General features: G+C 40.0%; 1 protein-coding gene across 1 annotated transcript; it reads right to left on the reverse strand.

The window, feature by feature from the left end:
* Positions 1–1,486: 1,486 nt before the first annotated feature.
* On the reverse strand, positions 1,487–10,337 carry frg1 (FSHD region gene 1). The gene is made up of 9 exons (XM_061246133.1): positions 10,164–10,337; positions 9,514–9,581; positions 8,365–8,487; positions 5,380–5,437; positions 5,175–5,289; positions 4,414–4,518; positions 3,940–4,031; positions 2,388–2,498; positions 1,487–1,637 (listed from the first exon to the last, which is right to left on the reverse strand). The coding sequence occupies exons 1-9, from the start codon at positions 10,223–10,225 to the stop codon at positions 1,601–1,603; spliced, it is 771 nt and encodes a 256-aa protein (XP_061102117.1). The 5' UTR covers positions 10,226–10,337; the 3' UTR covers positions 1,487–1,600.
* Positions 10,338–20,075: the final 9,738 nt, after the last annotated feature.

Genomic DNA, 20,075 nt, shown 5'->3' on the forward strand with positions numbered 1-20,075 from the left:
GTGCGTGTGAGTAATTAAGGTCAAACTGTGGCAAAATACAGCCAACGAATACTCTGCTGCTGCAGATGTTTCCATAACCACAGTAACCTTCAAGTCAAACAGAAAGTGCCTGTAGAGGCTTATTCTTCATTCCTCATTCCTCCAGCAGACAGACCTGAGGTGGATCAATAATGTCCAGCAATAATGCCAAGGTCCTTGAGGGAGAACTGCTAGTTTTCCACCGTCCCTTTACCTGGGAGTCAGGTGTATAGATAGTCTGGCCAATCAGATTGTTCAGTTAAATTGTTCAAAGGATAGACTATGAACAAAACAGAATATAACCGCCCAGGCAAACTATATAGGGAGTAACCTCAGCTGTGCAAGCACTTCCTCTTTCTGCTGGATGACTTTGGAGTATTCCTGAATACTTCACAACAACCACCCCATCTTATTTTTACTGATACTAAACACATACCAGTCACACTTCTTAAACCTCACCTTAAACAGGGTGACCTGTAGCGTAGTGGTTAAGGTAAATGACTGGGACATGCAAGGTCTGTGGTTCTAATTCCAGTGTAGCCACAATAAGATCCGCACAGCCATTGGGCCCTTGAGCCCTTGAGCAAGGCCCTTAACCCTGCATTGCTCCAGGGGAGGATTGTCGCCTGCTTAACTGTACGTCGCTCTGGATCAGAGCGTCTGCCAAATGCCAATAATGTAATATGTCACTGACAAACACAAAAAAAGAAAGTATCTGACAAAGTGAGTTAACTCCCTCCACTAATTCCACAATATGTACACAATATAAAATAATTCAGCACTCATGAATTATTCCCGAACCAATTATTAATTTCATTACAAAAAAAATTGCCTCTCGGAAGGCGATGATGATTTTATACCCTTGGCGGGAGGGAGGAGTAACGAGGGAGCAAGGGAATATAATAATATAATAATATAATAATATATATATAATTGCTCCCTCCCCTTTCATAATTTGGAACTGAAACCCACTTGGTGAGGCCTCCATATTTCATCCTGGTATGTTGGAGATACCTCTCTTGGAAGTAAGGGAAGGGAAGAAAGCATGCAAATTTGGAATCAAAACTAGCCTCATACCCCTGTAGCTCTGCAGCCCTGCAATCAGTGTACTCTGTTAAATGCAGGCCCTCACTGAGTTTCTTCATTGTCCACACGAGTTAATGCATTGCATTAAAATAATAGTGTAGAGCAGTTAATGCTTCAGTTTGTTTGGAAACTCTTTTTCAAAATCAGACTTTTCTAGTCACAACTACTGCTAAACTATCCAATTAACTGCATGGATAGTTACCCTTTTATAATATGCAACTGCTGTTGTGTGACCACATCTCCAGTAAACAATGTATTTAAATCTGGACACAATTATGAAAACAACACTCAAATTAACATAACAAATTAACAATCATAAAACAGTGTAATTGTTAAAAACACAATATTCTGAAAAAATGTGCATGGGAAATGAGGTGGGTGTTATAACAAGACATTTTTTTATATCAATATTTAATAGCAAAAAAACACAGCACTGTCTGAAAATATTAAATACATAGGGATATTGGTATTCCTTGACCAACGCGTTCCCTTATCCTCATTTGCAGTATCTGTCAGCCTTCATCTTGGCTCTCCTGTGAACAAACAAAAATGTAGATGGTTATTTAGTTGGGTTTCCATGCAATATTTTCATGTCTCCAGCAACTTTTTTTTTTTTTTTTAAACAAATTTTATATACAATAATTTTTTTTTTTTTTTTCTATTGCAAGCTCCATTTGTGAGCCAGTCCAATCTCTGCACTGTCATCTGTCAATTTGGGAGAGTGCAGATGAAGCACCCAGTGAACACAGAGCATAGGCCTTCAGTTGGCCAAAGAAGTCACCATTTTATGATAAGGTTTAGGGGGGTGGGGATTAGTCTGCTGGCTGAGACCCTTACTTCTCTGGGTGATCGTATTGTCATGTATGCGTTACCCTGTCAGTTCCCTGGGCACAGTTGGGACTGGCAGGGCCAAGACTCAATCCAAGCCTCAGAGAGAATTACTGAACCAGCAGCAGCTGAGCAGAACATGACACATGCAGGAGTTGAAGCTATGTGAACTGCAGTGCAGAATACATTAATTTACCTGATACAAGACAATTCTCATGAATCTTTGCATTAGGCCAACATAATGATGGACAGATGGCAGCTCTCTCTGGACGTTAGCTACGGCTTATATTGTGTACCGTAAATGGCTAAGGCTGATAACGTGTCTTTAATAGGCTGCGGCCTATTATTTGCATCAAAATTGAGTCTTTGATCCAAAGACAACTTTGCATTTTTAACTCAAGTGGAATATCTGAATTGATTTGAACTGAACTGTGAATGCATAGGGCCTCACATACCGGTCTAACAACGCTTCGTGAAACTTCCCGTCTGTCCTTGCCTTCTTCAGCACCTCACCGTCTTCCTCATTCACTCTCAGCCTGCGGTCCTGGAAACTCTGGAACTTTTTCCTGTGAATCAGAAAGCCTGGTTATGTGAAGTGGATGGGGTGGTTTCACTGTCCCTTAATGTTCTCTGAGAGCGACTTAGGACTGATTACATTGAAAGAACTGATTACATTGAAACTGCCTTGTATTCCAGGACCAATGAAGAGAAAGAAACTGAACGGTAATAGTTGCCATTGTTCGGCTGATTTCAGATCCTCAAAGAAAGTGCGCTACATAACCTTAACTGTCAGGCGGAGAGGATGAGTCTGAAATGGGCAGACTGAATGCCTTAATTACATTCGCTTCTAGTGCATATGGAGTGTCATCTTTTCTTGAAGGAGTCCGCGTGTACCCATTTCCCTCGTTCAGTTCTGACCCGTTTCCCTCGTCTTTTACTGTATGGGGCGGCCATTTCAGTTTCACGCTTTTTGAAACAATGCACAGTGTGCGAACGTGGCATGAGGGCGCCCATTATCATCACGCAAAGTGATGGGCAGCCATTTCGCAGTCTTCTGCCACTACCATGGATGACACTCCCAGAGTAGACTTTACAATACCGTGAATTAAAAGAAAGAAAGTGCCAAGGCAATACTGGCAGCCCTGGTTCCTGGCACATTCTCCTCCTTCTCTCCGGCCCCTTCTACTCCACTTTAAGACTTCCTACTTTCAAAGTGGCAGTCAAATGTTTGGGTGATTGGACAGCTAAATAACACCCTGCCTATCTAAAAAAAGAAAAGAAAAGAAAGACACCCAGGAGACAGAGAGATGCATTAGGGAACATCATGCATTTTGAAAGGTATTTAAAGAATTTAAGCTCTCCATTCTTTCAGAAATGAAGTTTTCTGTCTTTCTTGCGACCTTTGAAGTTCTGTGTAAATGCTTCTAAAAACATTTCGTCACAGTACCAAAAAGAATGTGCTTAACCTTTAGCTTATATAATATATAGAGACAGCAATGCCAATAGAACGCACTGGGGAAAGATTCTGCCACACAGGACGTTCGGTCACTGCTCATGCTCATTTTGTGTCCTTGGTCACATGTGTAGTCATACGCACAACAAAGAAAAGGCAGGGTAAATAATGTGCCACGGCAGATGAACCAATGATAAAAGCTTGGGTAGTTGCCAAACAGGGGCGCAAAGATTTTATGTCAGAGCATTTCTTGGGGAAAAAATAATAATAATGGGGGAAAAAAAACAAAAACATACATGTGTGTGTAACATAGATTGAACATCAGTATATGAACAGAAATATTTTTAATTTGTAGTCAAACATGAAAACAGGGGGGCTTAAGCCCCTAATATCCAGCACATTCTGTGATTATTATTCACTGATACGGGTTTAAAAGGAGAGCGCTTTGTATGGTTCCCATGTGCCATGTGATTCATTAGACAGCAATACTCCCATTTACTTGCATTCATTTACTGGGCTTGCAAAATGGCTCCAGGTATGTAATGTATACGTACACATAGTTTATCTCACAGTTCTTCACGTTTCCCCGGTCTTCATCTGCGATGTCATCATTTTTCTTCACCTCCCTCTCAGCACAGGACCTAATCTGTTCACCGGGGGGTAGGGAGCAGAGAAACGTTTATTTATGCATTTCTTCAGATGGAATAAATAGGTGACCTGATATCCTCCTTAAGCATGAAGTAAGCCTGCCACTAAGTGACATTAAGAACATGTATTCTGGCTTACTTAAATTAATTAATCAATGGGCCTACATCCCTCCAGTTGCCTATGACGCGTTGCCTTATGAAGACCTTATGAAGGCCTACAACGCATTGCCGACAGTTTCTACTAAAGAGGCGACCTTATGATCTGGACTACTGATGTCATTACATTACATTATTGCCATTTGGCAGACACTCTTATCCAGAGTGACTTACAGTTGATTAGACTAAGCAGGAGACAATCCTCCCCTGGAGCAATTACATCACCTTCACAATCTCCTCTTCTCCGGCGGTCTTACTCCCGGCCACGATGTCCCCGTTCTCGCTGTAGGAGATGAAGCAGCTGTTGGAGGCCATCAGAGCCATTTTTCCCTGCAGCGGGGAAGCCAGACCCATGGGAAACATTCAGCATCCTCACCTCACAAACCTCTCCATTTCCTGAGCAATAACCCATTCACTTACACATGCAGGGCATGAGCAGGGGAAATGTTTCCTCAAATGATACAACGCAATTTGAAACATTTTCATTCGACCAAGTAGCATTACCCTGGATGACACTCACATAACAGAACTAGTGCTCAAACTGCTAATTCATTTTCACAGACGGAGAAGTAAGGACAAGCAGCCTACGTGCACACCATGAAAACAACATAAGATTTCCCCCCCCAAAATAACGACTTGCATGAATGAAAAGCTTGGCCGGGATCATTCGCCATCAAAAGTGGTGCCGGAGGACTGCTGTAAAATCACAGCTGCTCATTAGGTTTCACACATACAGAGTCGTAAGGGACGACCTCTGTTCTACAGCTAATTTCCTCTGGTCGAGAATTACTTTCTTTGAACATTAATATATCCCCGGGGATTTATTTTCAAAAATGAGATTCTTTCTGAATCATGTTAAATAGGAGACCTGTGCACTAAATTAAAGTTGTTACTTTCTGAGCCCAGCCCAAAGACCTGCAGGGATAGACATAGACTGCTTGCTAGGTTAAAAACATTCCTCGGTATTCCAAAACAAACTAACTCACGTCCTGAAATACGGGCTCCCACTGTTCCCGAGAGCCTATGGCATCAGAGCGGCCCACCACCGTGCCTTCCGAGCTGATCCCCAGGTACTTCCCGTACCCTGACTTCAGGGCTATCCTGCAAGGAGTAGGGTCAGGTTTCAGCGCCTGCATCCAAAACAAACTAACAAACTAAAGATCCCTCTCAATACCACCAGAGGGCACTCACCTGGAGTCGGACAGCTTGATGGCAGTAAACTGCTCAGGAGGATCAGGGCCCTCATCATCTGAAAAATTTAAATGCATGTTGTTGCCCTTGCATCTCCAGTGCTGATATTTTACATATTTTAATCTGATGAGCCTTTAAAGGTCAGTCACAAAACCTACTTCATAAGCTTTCATAATTTATAATGGACACAAAGAGTACATTACGTAAGTATCTGTCTCTCTCTCTCTCTCTCTCTCTCTCTCTCTCTCTCTCTCTCTCTCTCTCTCTCTCAATCCTTTTTTAAGCTGTCTGAAGCGTGAGCTGCATCATTCTGTTTTCATGTCTGAAGACTGAGCACATTTTCATTAGCAGATTAATGAAATTAAGAAGCGGTTATCCGTTCCTGCACGCTATATGGGAACAGATGAGAAGTGTGAGCAAGCAGTTCATTTCCCCCAAAAGCAAATGTAAAAATGTGCACTTTTGCCAATGCCTGACTGCTTACCTGACTTGCTAATTTCAATCAAATTTCACATAACACAGAGCTGATACACAAAGAGACTCTCACAGAGCACAATACAGAACACCACAGCCACTGACAATAAATATCACAGCAAAATGGACTGGTGGAAAGAGAGTTTGTACACAAGAGACAAAAGTATAAAAAGTGACAGCATGGAAAATTAGCTATTTAAATTGAGCAGCCTTGATAATGAAAATATATCCTGACGCATTTCCCAGCAGAGAGAAATACTAAACTTATTATATTCAAGAGCTGTCCTTTGGAAGACACTCAAGAAAATATCTGCCATTAGCATACACAATTCTTCAGTTTTTTCATCATAATGCAATGTCTTATTTTAGCCACACCATCTTCTCAGCCATCTCATGCAAAATGAAGGCAAGCAGAGCTGGATTTGGTCAATACTCCGCTTGTAGTCCATATGAAAGATGGTGATAGAGAAAACGCACACCAAAAGACTTGTACTGGGCCACAGGAACAAAGAAGACGCTTGCTACCATTGTACAATATACCACACAGTACAGTCCATCCATCCATCCATCTTCATCCGCTTATCCGGAGTCGGGTCGCGGTGGCAGTAAGCTAAGCTGGGTATTGGAGAGCCACAGGGTATGGCAGCTTTTGTTGTTACTCAGCACTTAATAGATCAATTAAAGCAGTTAATTACACAGAAAACTCTCCTGGTTTCTCGGGTCTGAATTGGTTGCTAATATGAAGGCGAAAACAAAAACCAGCGTACCCTGCAGCTCTCCAGGACCAGGAATGAGGACCACTGATCCATTGGGACTCACAGTGAGGCCAAAGGGGCCTCGCTGTTGCTTAGCGCCAGAACCTGCATTAAGGCTCAGTATTCTCAGGGAAGCCAGTGCCAGTGCATGCATTACTATGCCCACGACAAGCTTCTCTCGGACGTCGGTTTTCACAGAAAATTAATTATACCTCCCTGCTTGTTGTGGGCAGCCAAGCGCTGAGGTTAGAAAATGGCAGACAATGAAGCCAGGAAACAATTACACCAAATCAGGTTTTTATTTATATATATTTTTTAATTCAGGTTTTTCATTCAAGTCCCCGAAAAACTGCCTGTCATTCTATGAAACCCAAGTTGGCTTACATTTCATTATTCAGTATTCCATTACTAGAAGGGAATGGGTGCGTCGGTACAATGAGAAAAAGAGACTTTTCAAGTTCTTGGGATTCATTAAAATGTTAGCAATTAGTGTCAGATTGCAGAAGACTTTTAATGTATTAATTTATTTTAATAAAAAATAAAAAAACAGTAATTCTCATTTTGGAAATCAAAGCTTCAAATAATAAATTGCACAAAAAAGGAAAAACTGCCATTATCATTTACAATGCAAAATGGTTGCATAATCTAAAGAGAAAATATATTGGTTTGTATTTTATCATTAAAATATGAAATATTTCAAAAGCTTTTCATATTTAGCCACAAGCAATGATTCCCAGTAGTAACATGATTAGGACTCGCTTATGCTTTGCATCACCAATTATGTTCCTTGATGTTACGGTCACAATGGGGGGGACCCCTTTCAAAAGAAGTACAAATACAAAAAGTACATTGTAAATTGTTAGGGAATTTTGTGACCGCCAATTTACTTCTATGAATCACTCCCTTTTTTTATCTAAAGTTCCTTCAACTGACTTCTACTCGTACAACTTAAATTGACCAAGATTTCTATATAGTGAAGAAAATAATTATTTGATCCGTTGCCAATTTTGTAAGTTTGCCCACTGACAAAGAAATGAATGGTCTATCATTTTAAGCGTTTATTTTCACAGTGAGAGACAGAACATCACAAAAAAACCCCACATAAAAGATATGAATTGATTTGCATTTGATTGTGTCCATCCATCCATTATCTTAACCCGCTTATCCTGAACAGGGTCGCAGGGGTGCTAGAGCCTATCCCAGCATACATTGGGCGAAAGGCAGGAATACACCCTGGACAGGTCGCCAGTCCATCGCAGGGCACACACACCATTCACTCACACACTCATACACTCATACCTATGGGCAATTTAGACTCTCCAATCAGCCTAACCTGCATGTCTTTGGACTGTGGGAGGAAACCGGAGTACCCGGAGGAAACCCACGCAGACACGGGGAGAACATGCAAACTCCGCACAGAGAGGCCCCGGCCGACGGGGATTGGAACCCAGGACCTCCTTGCTGTGAGGCTGCAGTGCTACCCACTGCACCATCCGTGCCGCCCATTTGATTGTGTGAAATAAGTAAATAAGTATTTTCCTGAAAGACACATTTAATGGTTAGCACGAATGTGCCATAACAATTTACCTTCATAGAACGCAGAGTGAACTGAGGTAGCTATTATTTGTGATGGAGCTACCGCTAAATGTAGCCCAAAGACCAGTTCCTCCCCAGGCTATATACTCGAACACAATGCATTATCTTAAGTGGGTTTTATTGTCACAATAGTGTTATAAAAGGTGGCATACTTCCATACCTTTGTGAGGTGTTCCCAGAGTGAATAGTCCAGTGTCCAGAGCATGCACATAAGAATAATTCTGCATCTCAATGGCAACTGTTCCAGTGATTTCACCAAAATTACCAACAGCCCACCACCGGCCTTGAGGAGGAAAGACAAAGGGTAATGAAATAGTGAACTAATTTGTTAATGATGGGCCCCATATAAACTTATAAAAAATTTGACCCATCATATTGCAATATTCAACAGCAACAAATTTGAAAAGCAAACATGTAAACACCCAGAACTTGCAATCAGATCAGATTTAATTTACAAAGCAATACAGCAGACAGAAAATTGCATTTCAGTTAAAAAAGAATGTCAGGTTGTGTCATACCCCTACCTAATAAGTAAGAAACTGATTAACGGACGCACATACTAAGCTTTGTACGGGCATTAAAAATCAGTACATAAATTAAAGCGTTGGTCGACTTTTTAAAATTATTCAGGGCTTAAGTTTCTGTACAGCTTAACTGTATTATAGATCACACAATGCATAACTGTACAGTTTCTGTTTTTAAATTTGAATTGTAAGTATTTGTGATTAATAATTTTTCACAGGAGAATACTAGAATAATCCCCATGAATGTGTACCACTCTGTATCTCTGTCAAATTACATGTGCAAATAAATAAAATAAAATTCTGCAGCTATGCTGATTTACATACAAACTTTTGTGTTGTTTATAATCTTAATAGTTCTATACTAACACTGCTAAAGAAACGGTCCACTCAAATGACCTGCAGTTGTAACTGGGTATATACATAACTTTTTGTAGTATTTATGTAGTGTTGACTACATATTCACTACTCATGTCAAATAGTATGAAATGCTCCAAGATTACTACTGAGAGTGCTCCTTGTTTCCTTCTTATTTAATAATAATAATAATAATAATAATAATAATAATAATAATAACAACAATAATAAACTATACATAGCCATGTCCAGTAGTAAGGAGTTTCCTACACAGTTAATCAGTTCACTACATGGATACTATTCGACAGGTAGTCACTAACTGTGGAGTGATTCAGCTTAGACTATCTGAGTGATGTGCTTATCGCTGGACGATTTGTATCGCATACCCATCTGCTAAATCACAGTAATGTAACTTTAAGGCACCTTCTTACCAATAACGTCATCTTTATCTGCTTCATCCTCCCTCTTTCTCTTCTTGTCTTTGTGCTTCTTCTTCTTTCTGAATGAAATGGCCGAGAAAAAAAGAAAAAAACTTGCTAAGTTAACGCAATAACTAGTAACGTTAACAGTTATTGCAATTAGTTGCATATAATAACCGTCAAGTGGACCAGTTACCCATAACCGTCTCAGTTGAAATAATGCGCACAGGTTATAGCTAACATTAGTTAGCTGACTAGCTATGCGTATACATGTCTATGGGCATACAGTATGTCGTACAATTAGCTTATGTACAATACCGTGTGCATACCCAACGTTAGTCAGGTAACGTTAGGCATCAGCGATTACCAAACCGGGTTAACTAGCTAATTACATTAAATTACGTTATCGTTTCATGATAACAATTGTGCGACTTCGATTCACCACAGCTGTCGGCGAAGTAACGTTACAGCTACTTTTATCGAGAGATTATTTCAGTAAACAATTGTTACAGCTTGCTAGCTAGCACGGAAGTTAGTGAAACGCTTTCCTTAACGTTAGCTAGTGGGTGCAAAAGTTGTTGTACTAGCTAACTGTTAGCGTGCATATTAGCTATCATTACACATGTTAGCAACATTTCAGTCGATGTTTCGGTCCTATTTACCTCTTGTCCTTTAAACCTTTCAGGACAAGTTTGGTAGATTTCACATGCGAGTACTCCGTCATTTTTTGCACGACTTGGGTTTATTTTAAAGATTATCGACGTGCAGAAGATCCTTACTCTCAAATATTTTCTCACCTAGAGTACAACAGAAAACAACAACATTGAAAAGATGGAGTCCGACGAGGTACAAATTAGTTGGTGTGGAGTGGAAAAAAGCTTCCCGTAATCTTACGCCACTCACTGCCCGGAGGTCGCATCAGCCGTCAACTGTGGTCGCAGCGCGCAGCTAATGCTGCCGGGTTTTATTTTTCATTTTTTTAAAACGGGTGAAAAGCGAATGAAAAATGAAATTTCAAAATAACGGGTGAAAATCGGATTATAATAAGGAACATTTTAATGGAACATTGATACTGCACATTCCAGGAGATTTGATACGTTACTCAGGGTAACTCAGTTTGGCCGGAAAGCCAACTCTAGGAGTCCTGGTGGTTCCAAACTTCTTCCATTTCACAATTATTGAGGACATAACAATGTCCAAGTAATTCAATTTGCCACAGGTGGACTGCAATCAAGTTATTACAAGTTATTACAGCTCAATGATAATTAAAGCAACCAGGATGCGTCTGACGATCTAAAAACATGTTTTGTCATGTCATTTTGTCATTATGGGTTACTGGGTGTAGATTGATGGGCAAAAATAGCTATTTTATCCATTCTTTTTTTTTTTTAAAGTGAAGGGGTCTGAATACTTTCTGAAGCCACTGTATATAACAAAAGAATACATCTGATGTCATTGTTAGCACAATGTGCAAATGGCACTTTAATTATTCAAGTGTGGCTATTTTGGCATGTTATGGTTTAAGATGGTAAATAATCCCTCTAAAAATCAAAAATCAGAAAAAATTAGAATAACGTGTTTAGAAAATTCCCGATTTAAATTGTGGTTGGAACAGAAACAAGTCTGCACAGGGGGGCCCCAGGACCGAGTTTGGGATGCACTGGTCTAAAGTGGTGGTCCTCACTCCTGGTCTTGGAGAGCTGTGCAGTGTGTGTTGGTTTTTGTTTTCGCCTTAATATCAGCAACCAATTCAGACCCGAGAAACCAGGTGAGGAAAGTTAACTGTGAATGAACTGCTTTAATTGATCAAGTAAGTGCTGAGTAACAACAATAGCCAGCACACCCTGTGGCTCTGCAGGAGAAGGGGTGAGGACCACTGGCCTAAAGGCATAAAAGATTCAGAATTGTACCAGTGGAAAAGGCTCCACAGTGAGACAAATTAATTCATCAACATGACTCAAAAGAAGGTACAATGTGCAGCTTCAGGCGACAGTGATTTTAGTCTCCCTCTCCACCTCCACCCTCTATTCTAGCACAAAGGATAATTTTCCTGGCTGAGATTAATCAGAAATGTATGATGCCACTTTGTCTAACCTCAAACATTCTCTGCAGAGCCCTCTTTGAAGTCATCTCCCAGCAAAGAGTTTGGCAGCCAGGTGCGGGTGTCTTAACTGTAATTAGAATCACCTTCACTGCCACATTTGTACCGTTCATAAGTTACACGTTCACCTCTCATGAGTGTAGAAGTTCAAAAGAACAGCTGCCCTTCCTTTCTCAGGCATTTCCGCAATGTCACATCACGTGATGTAACGTCCCTGACTTCTGTTCTCTCTGTATTCTTATTAGAGCCATTAACCTGCTCAACAAAGATCAAACTTGTAATGGAGGTGTGCCATGAAATGAATCATTATGCTAATGGGATCTTATTAACAAGGATCGACCCTTTCAAGAAACCTCTGATGGGAGGCAATAAATCATTTTGTGACACTGTCAGCGCACAAAATTAATTAGACAAAAATAATTTCAAAGCATGTCCTTTATTGAGAATTCTTCCAGGGGAGTAAGGCACCTTTAAGAGGTGAACAAGAATCATGACTGCTTAATAAAAAGTGAGTTGAATAAACCTACTCAGCTCAGTGCATTTAATGGAGTTCCTTTTATCAATACCGACACATGTGGTCACTGCAAGAATATTGTAATAGTGCCATTGTACTCTTGAGCTTGATACCTGTTATTGCCATTTTGGTAGAATAAAACATCCATACACATTGGTAACCTCATAGTAAGATAGAGGTAAGATCCAGACTGCTGATATTATAACACGATTCTTGAATCTTGAATAGGAACGTTAAGGAGTAATTTCACATAATTGATAATTCATGGTTAATGTGATCTTTCAGTGGGCTAAATTCTGTGCTCAGCGTGTGTCTTCCCCTGGAGAATAATGGCGTTTACAATCATAAATGCATAGCAATAAAGCTATTAACCATTTATTAGTGTTGCTGCTACTGCTGGTGCTGCATCTGTGCTTTTCAATTGTTGCATCATTTCCTCCTACTACTGATTTTGGCAATGCCTTAAAAGTATACTGTTTTCCGGTAAGATACATCTGTTCTCATTTTTAAAAATAACCTTTGGTAGTGCAAAGTCAAAATGTTATACTATCTTCCTCAAGAATGTTGAAATGTCACAAAAACAGGCTTTGTTTTAAAACTTTTTTTAAGGAATGATCGGATTAAGACGAATTTCAGCCGTTGGTCTCCAGGGAAATGATTAATAATTTAGCAGTGCCATATTCTCTGCTACCCTTCCAGTCTTCTGCATGTCCTTGTTCTAGAGCCTTGTCGGACAACCTTCCTTGCTCCATTAGCTACCTCTAGCATCGAAACATCTTTCATCATCATTCTCCCTGAATGAGTCACTTTCCCCCCGAGACTCTCACAATAATTCACAAATGTTTTTATTAGTCTGGGATGTTAGTCAGTCACACGATCAAACTCTATTTGTCATATCATATATATATATATATATATATAGAGAGAGAGAGAGAGAGAGAGAGAGAGAGATTGTTGATCTTAGCAAAGTTGTGCATTTTTGTTACACATGGCTCTCAAAATATTTCAAATAATCAAATAACTGTTTAATATGTTTTTGATTTTTGGTTCAATTTCTACCCATCCAACTAACTTAAGCTAAAATAAATGTACTTCAAACTGACACTTTCAGGCATATTAGGATATTTACCATCATATGTATTTATTTTTTTAATCAATGACTGAAAAGGTGGAATTTCAATGTCTTAGGTGGAATTTCAGTGAACAGAACCAGAACCACAGTCACAGTCACAGAACCAATGGCATTTAGAAAGAAATGATGATTAGAAGCAGTAATATCCATTTAGTTCACTAAATACAGTTTCCAATCAGTAATTTCAAGCTTATAGAACATCCTAGCAAAGTAATTGCACATTTTCCCAAATCTAAAACGATGCTGTCAGGGACTTCAGTGAAATAGTTTGTATAAATTCTGGAACAGGATTGAAATATTATTTTGCCATTTAATATGAATAACAAGACAATAAATATTAGCTTAATCCTGTTGATGCAGAAATAGTTATTTCTTCGTCTGGAAGTTTTCACATATTACTCTTAATCCATGAAAGAAGAAAGGGTAGAAAACAGTAAAATACACTCATATCACTGACCTTAATAGCTCTTATGCTCATGCTCCTTTTTGTATCCTAATATGCTAAATAGGCCTACTTATTTTATGGGTTAGTGTAAATTAGAAATGCTTCTCAATTTTTTATATTAATATTTTTCCCCTAAATTAGAATTTGGTGCACTGGTCCATCTTTACTGTTCAGTATTGCAACAGCAATGAGCGATTAGGTGTGGTTAAGTTTTGAAACACATTTACTATGAAGTGAATACACTGAGGGCTTAGCTGATGCCAATTACTGTAGATAATTCATTGAAATTATTAATGTTAAGCAGTGGGACATTCGTGAAATAAGAACAAGGGGCTATTATGACTTTTGTGCTCGGGGGAAGGAACTACTGGTCACAAAAAAAGTCAGGAATGTTTGCAGGTACTCTTCATGAAGGTAGACATCGGAATGCATAATTTGTTAAATTTCAGTGAAGGGAAAAAATAATCCCTCACTCATCTCATTTGACACATGGCAATTGGGATGCACCAACCTCCAAGTGTATTAAATAATTATTTTCGATAATCTACACCTTGTATAGGAAAGGCTTGGTAGGTGTTGCCTGCATGCATACACCACAGACTCAACAAGCATGTTAAAAACCCACAGGTGGAACAGGAGAAAGAGAAAATCAGTTTATTCGATTGCTTCATTTTGAGAACTGAATGATTAATTACCTAATGTCCTACAAGTGGTGAGGGGGGAAAAACTTTTGGAAAGAAACATGCTTCTAAAATTCATTCTAAGAACTATGTGTTCCTGCCTAGGTCTTGTTCTGTACAGAGTGTTCCTCCCAGAGATAAGAACTGATAGACAGCAACCCCCCCCCCCCCCACCCACACCCCCACCCCCTCCCAACCATTACATTACATTACATTATTGGCATTTGGCAGACGCTCTTATCCAGAGCGACGTACAACAAAGTGCATATCCATAACCAGGGATAAGTTCGCTGAAAGACCCTAGAGGGAAGTACAATTTCAACTGCTACCTGTACAACAAAGATAAGGACGAGGGCCAAATTTTTTTTTTTTTTTTTTTAAACAAGAAACAAACAAACAGAGCAAAAGTGACCAAAGTTAACTATCAAAACACTGCTTACCTAGCCAACTAAAAAATACCGATACACAAAGCAAGTCACAGAGACAACAATTAAGGTTCACAGGGAGGTAGGGAGGGATGGGGAGAGGTGCTGCTTGAAGAGGTGTGTCTTCAGCTTGCGTTTGAAGGTGGGGAGAGATTCTAAAGTTCTGACCTCAACGGGGAGTTCGTTCCACCCCCTAGCTTTCCCTTCTACTGAACCATAGAGTGGAATGTCCACTCACTCCTATATTTTGGGTAACCACTCAAAGTGGCCTTGTGTACATGGAAGTGACCTGAAGAGCAAGCGAGAGACACTCTAGGGTAAAAGTGACTGTCTTCTCTCCACTTTTTCAGTCTTAAAGTGGGTCATTCCCTGTAAGGACACTGTGCCATTTGCCCTGGATTTAGGCTTATGCAGTGCACTAAGAAAACCAGTGGTGAAACATTCAAATATGGCAACTAAATCTGTTCAACTACTCTCTCTCCAGTCTTTAACTTTAAAATAGATTTTTTAAAACAAAGTCATAATGGCTTTTAGTAGATAATTCCATTGTTGAGACCAATTAATTTATTAAGATTCCCATTAAGGGTTTAGCTGTGTGGTAATGTGAACTGGCCTTCAACAATCAAGGTATGAATTTAATTGAAAATTAAATGTGGTACTACAAGCTAACTTAGCCTCTTTGTACCTTAGCCTACTTTCCTATTCTTTAAAGGCTACTCACGTATGGACACAGGGCTCTTGTGAAATATTTCATTTTTTAAACATGAACAGACAACCATAAAAGAGACATTGTTTATCTGTTTATATGTTTTTTTCTCCATTTGTGTTCCATAGAATGTATGGGTCAAGATCAGCTGAATCACTGTACTCCAGCACAGTAGCTTCGCTGTGACTGTTCAACAAAGGAACTAGTCATCACAGAATCATATGAAACCATGTATTTTTTTAAAAAAAGCTCCCTGAAAGGTTTGAAAAACACATTAACAGCCTGTCTGCGTTCCATAAGGTGAGCATTGCATACTATATCTTGGGATCATTCAGGAGCAGGATAAAATGCAAGACCATTTGAATGGAATGGAAAACTGCAGAGTGGGGGACCGAATGAGTACTCAAAGTCTGGAATAGCAATACGTGAAGCTGTCAAAGCTGTTTAAGAACTGGACTGCAGGTTTGAATCCAATGTGGGGCAATACCTTTGTATCCTTGAATTGACATAACTCCGGGAAGTGCATCAGGCTTAAATACATAATTTAAATATAGGCCTATTCCTTTTTAGCATATATTTAAATATGCTAAAGGTGCACACACACATACACATGCACACACATAAGCAAACACACACACACACACACACACACATATATATATTTGTATATTTGTGTGTTTCATTTTCTTCTCTGAGATTACTTTTGAACACAGCCCAAGCTTCATGAACACAGTGATCAGGCACATCTAATTATCATAAATCATTTTCCACAGTGTTTGTAGCATGCTGGGAGACCTGGACCCAAAGGTAGCCATTCAGTGAGTGAGAAGAGCATACGGCAATCATAACAACAAACACACCTGCAGCCCGGTGCTCTGCACACCTCCCTCTCTCCCGCCAAGTTACCTCTCCACAGAAAATCACCATTTCTCTTTCACCGGGAACATTTTCATGGCACTGCCCCCGCCTGGCCGAATGGCACAACAAAAACACATGGCTGGGCATTGAGGAATCAGCCCGGAAGGACTGCTAAATTAGTTTACTTGTAAGAGGAAAAGGAAGATAATAAAAACCTGGGGCATTAGCTTTGGTGAGACTGTTTTTTTCCTTCTTTTTTTTCTTCATGTGTAATTACTATAATACTGTTGATGAGAATGTCCCATGCTTATATATGACATTTAAGTGGGAGAAAAATATAAAATTCTAAAATTATATTTTATAAAGTCATAACTAATCAACTAGTGATTTTTCCATTTTCATTTCTCTCACTGTTGTTCCCTCTCTCTCCATCTTTCTTTCTCTCTCCCTCCCACTGGAGTTGGTTATTTGCTCCCAGGCAGGTGTCAACTGTGTGAAGTGGTCTATCGTGCTCTTGTATAGTAGCATCCCAGCCCCCCCCGCCTCTCTCTCTCTCTCTCTCTCTCTCTCTCTCTCTCTCTCTCTCTCTCTCTCTCTCTCTCTCTCTCTCTCTCTCTCTCTCTCTCTCTCTCTCTCTCTCTCTCTCTCTCTCTCTCTCTCTCTCTCTCTCTCTCTCTCTCTCTCTCTCTCTCTCCGTTTTGATCTGAGGATCAGCCAGATCTGAGCAGACCTGCTGCCGACAAGAACTGATTCAGGAACACTGTGACTACTGCAGCCCCACAGCAGCCACATGTAAATAAATGAATAAATAAAGAAATAACCTGGAATGTGTTCCCTTTCAGCCTTGTAAATTCCAAACACACTTGTTTGAGAGGACGATGCAAGTCTCCAATGTGATTTAGCATCATAATGGGAAATCTGAATGCAAAAAACCCACCAAATGCAAAACAACATTAATTATGAAAGAAAAACAATTTCCTCTCTCGCAATAATACATTTATACATCCTCTGCTCGGATTGCTGTGCTTTGATTTGTTCGAAAACAGCAATCGCTTAGCAACACCAGGCCATAGTGTTATGCCCAATCTGCAGCAAATATCAAAGGATCCTAATTTTTCATATAAAGTGCAGATTTTGCACCAGCTCTAATGAAGACGGTATTGCAGAAACTACTGAATTATTTCTGTGCCCCATTTGTAATTTCAATGCATCATTTTTGTTCAACATGGAATTATCTTTCCACTAGGGGGCAGTGTACACATACAAAATCTACTCAAGAATCTGCAGTATTTTGCTGCGGTATGCTGGCTAAATTGAGTTTAATTATAGAATTAAAACAAAAAAAAAATGGGATGGATTATTAAAGAATTAAAATGGAAGAGTGGATGGGTTAAATTATGCATGATAAGTATCTTGAAATACATAATTTAAAGAAGCAAAAGCTCTCTATTTATATTTTGTAAAATACCACTGGGCTGTGGTTATGTCTGATCTACAATGAAAGCGGGCTTGAGCCTGCCCGATTCCACACGGAGAGGAAGTTTCCGTTTGTTTCCATGGTGCTAGGGACAGGTATGCTGTGATGCATGCTGGGAAGGATGTGGTCCCGTGAGTGTGGCCATCCACTAGGTGCATGTTTCGCATACTTAAGTAATGGTCTAAGGTTGTATTCAATCTCCACCTGCATTGATAGAACACAAAACCACCCTTAAATACTGAAATGCTGAAATGGATGTTAGAGCAGCACTAGCTTCCGCAATATGATGTATACACAAGTGAAACAGATCCGTGTGAAAAGGATATTGATTTCAAGGGAGTGGGAAATTGACAGACATTTGATCAACATACACCCCAGTACTGGTACATGATGATGTAAAATCTTATTTTCCAGTAAGTAGATGGAAAAAAATGGTGTAAAAATACATTTTCATACAAACATTACAATTTTACATATTTTTGGAATATATACTAAATTAAGGATTTTGATTTCAGCTCATCTTTAAAAGCCCTAATGCCTGGTTGCGACTTCATATGAACTTCAGCATGTCTCAAATTCAGAAGTGCTAAATGGGAAAGCTGTATCACAGAATCTCCCCATATTCATTTTTCAAGCTCAAAACTACAACTTTCTTACCATTGTGTCACAGAGCAGGGGTCTAAAAATAAAACATATATATATAGAGTAAAACCCCCACATATTCGTGTCTGTAAATTAGAATCTGAGAGATTCATATTTCAGTTGCTGTGAGAAAGGCACGGCCGTAAATCATTCATCGATTCCCCCGTTTTGCTTGATGGATGTTGAGGCGACGCAGACATTAACGTTGCGGGCAGTAGGCCCAAAAAACCTTTCCTGGCAGACAGTACGGCTGCTGGATTTGACGTCCTCTACAGCATATCCCGCCCGTTTGGTTTGGGGGGATCTCAGTCAGGTGGAAAGCAGAGCTTTTTGGCACCACATCTGTCACTTTATCAGAGGCTGCAACACCCTCCCCTCCATACAAACAAATACAGGCACACACACTTGCATACATGCATGCACACACACATGCACACACAGATAAACCCTTGCACCATACCCAGACCCCTCTCCACAGTAAAATACTGACAAGGGCAAAGCAGGATTAATGGCAGTGCAGCCTCAGTTCCCAGCCAGGTCTGTGTGTGAGTCTGGCCATGGGAGGCTGGTAAGATAAGCAGCGTCTTGGCACAGCCAGGTGAAAAGCACCTGGCACAGTAGATCTTCAAAGGAAATAAAACTTAGGGGAAAGCATTTGATTGGGCACTCAAAAACAAGTATTGGGGACAGAACAATGATGCACTCTTAAACCATAACTAGGTGTGGGTTACAATAAAAACTCATTTTAAGCAATCATTGTGGTTTTCTGTGGAGCACAAAACCTCTTTATTGGCAAAAGTACATCAGTGACTGATAGATAACACACTATGAGGGGACACTATGTGACCCAACTTTCCTATGTACACACCTGCCTTTTAAAGGGACACCAACGCAGTGTATGTTTGGCACATTAAACTGTGAATGGGTTTCATTTTGAAATGGAAACCGGCTATGTGATGCACAATTTAGATGTGAAACCAGCAAGTAAACAGGAGCTTTCATGCATTTACATGTGTTGTGGTCAGCTTCTGTTTCTCTCCTCCTTTCTAAATGAGAGCTGTATTTCCACACAGAGATGACAGAGAATAATTACTGTCAGCTCGTCCACATCATCACCTTAAAGTTCACCATGCTTTCATTACCACCCCTGATCCCCGGCAATACACCCCGCCCCCCGCCCCCCCCCCCCGTCACTTCCCAAGCAGCCAGCACTTGTAAATCGCTTTGGATTAAAAGTGTCTGCTAAATGACAAAAAAATAGTAAAATGTAAATACTGGGTATGTGCATTCATATTGGATAAAATTCTAAAAATATAAATCTCAGAAAATGATGAGAACAACCTTAGGTGCCAGCACTGAAATGGGATTGCGTTTAATAAAATCGGACTGTCTCCACGCACTGCTCCTATCTAAACAGAGCACATTCCGCTGATAAGATTCTGTCCCAAAACAGAAGGGATTTTTCAGAGGCAATTGCAAAAGGCGCTGTGCCGGGCATTAAATATAATGAAATGAAAGACCAGCTTTCAGTGCAGTTGAGTACACCCCCCCTCACCCACACCCACGCATTTCTGACACACATTTTTCCAGTTCC

This window comes from Conger conger, chromosome 6, assembly GCF_963514075.1.
Source record: "Conger conger chromosome 6, fConCon1.1, whole genome shotgun sequence".
Classification (NCBI taxonomy): domain Eukaryota; kingdom Metazoa; phylum Chordata; class Actinopteri; order Anguilliformes; family Congridae; genus Conger; species Conger conger.

Excerpts from the sequence above, each read along its gene's own strand:
- frg1 (XM_061246133.1), bottom strand. The coding sequence starts at position 10,225 with ATGACGGAGTACTCGCATGTGAAATCTACCAAACTTGTCCTGAAAGGT. Across the intron at positions 5,290-5,379 it reads ATCAAGCTGTCCGACTCCAG|GATAGCCCTGAAGTCAGGGT; the intron begins GTGAGTGCCCTC and ends TACTCCTTGCAG. Across the intron at positions 4,032-4,413 it reads GAGAAGAGGAGATTGTGAAG|ATTAGGTCCTGTGCTGAGAG; the intron begins GTGATGTAATTG and ends CCCGGTGAACAG.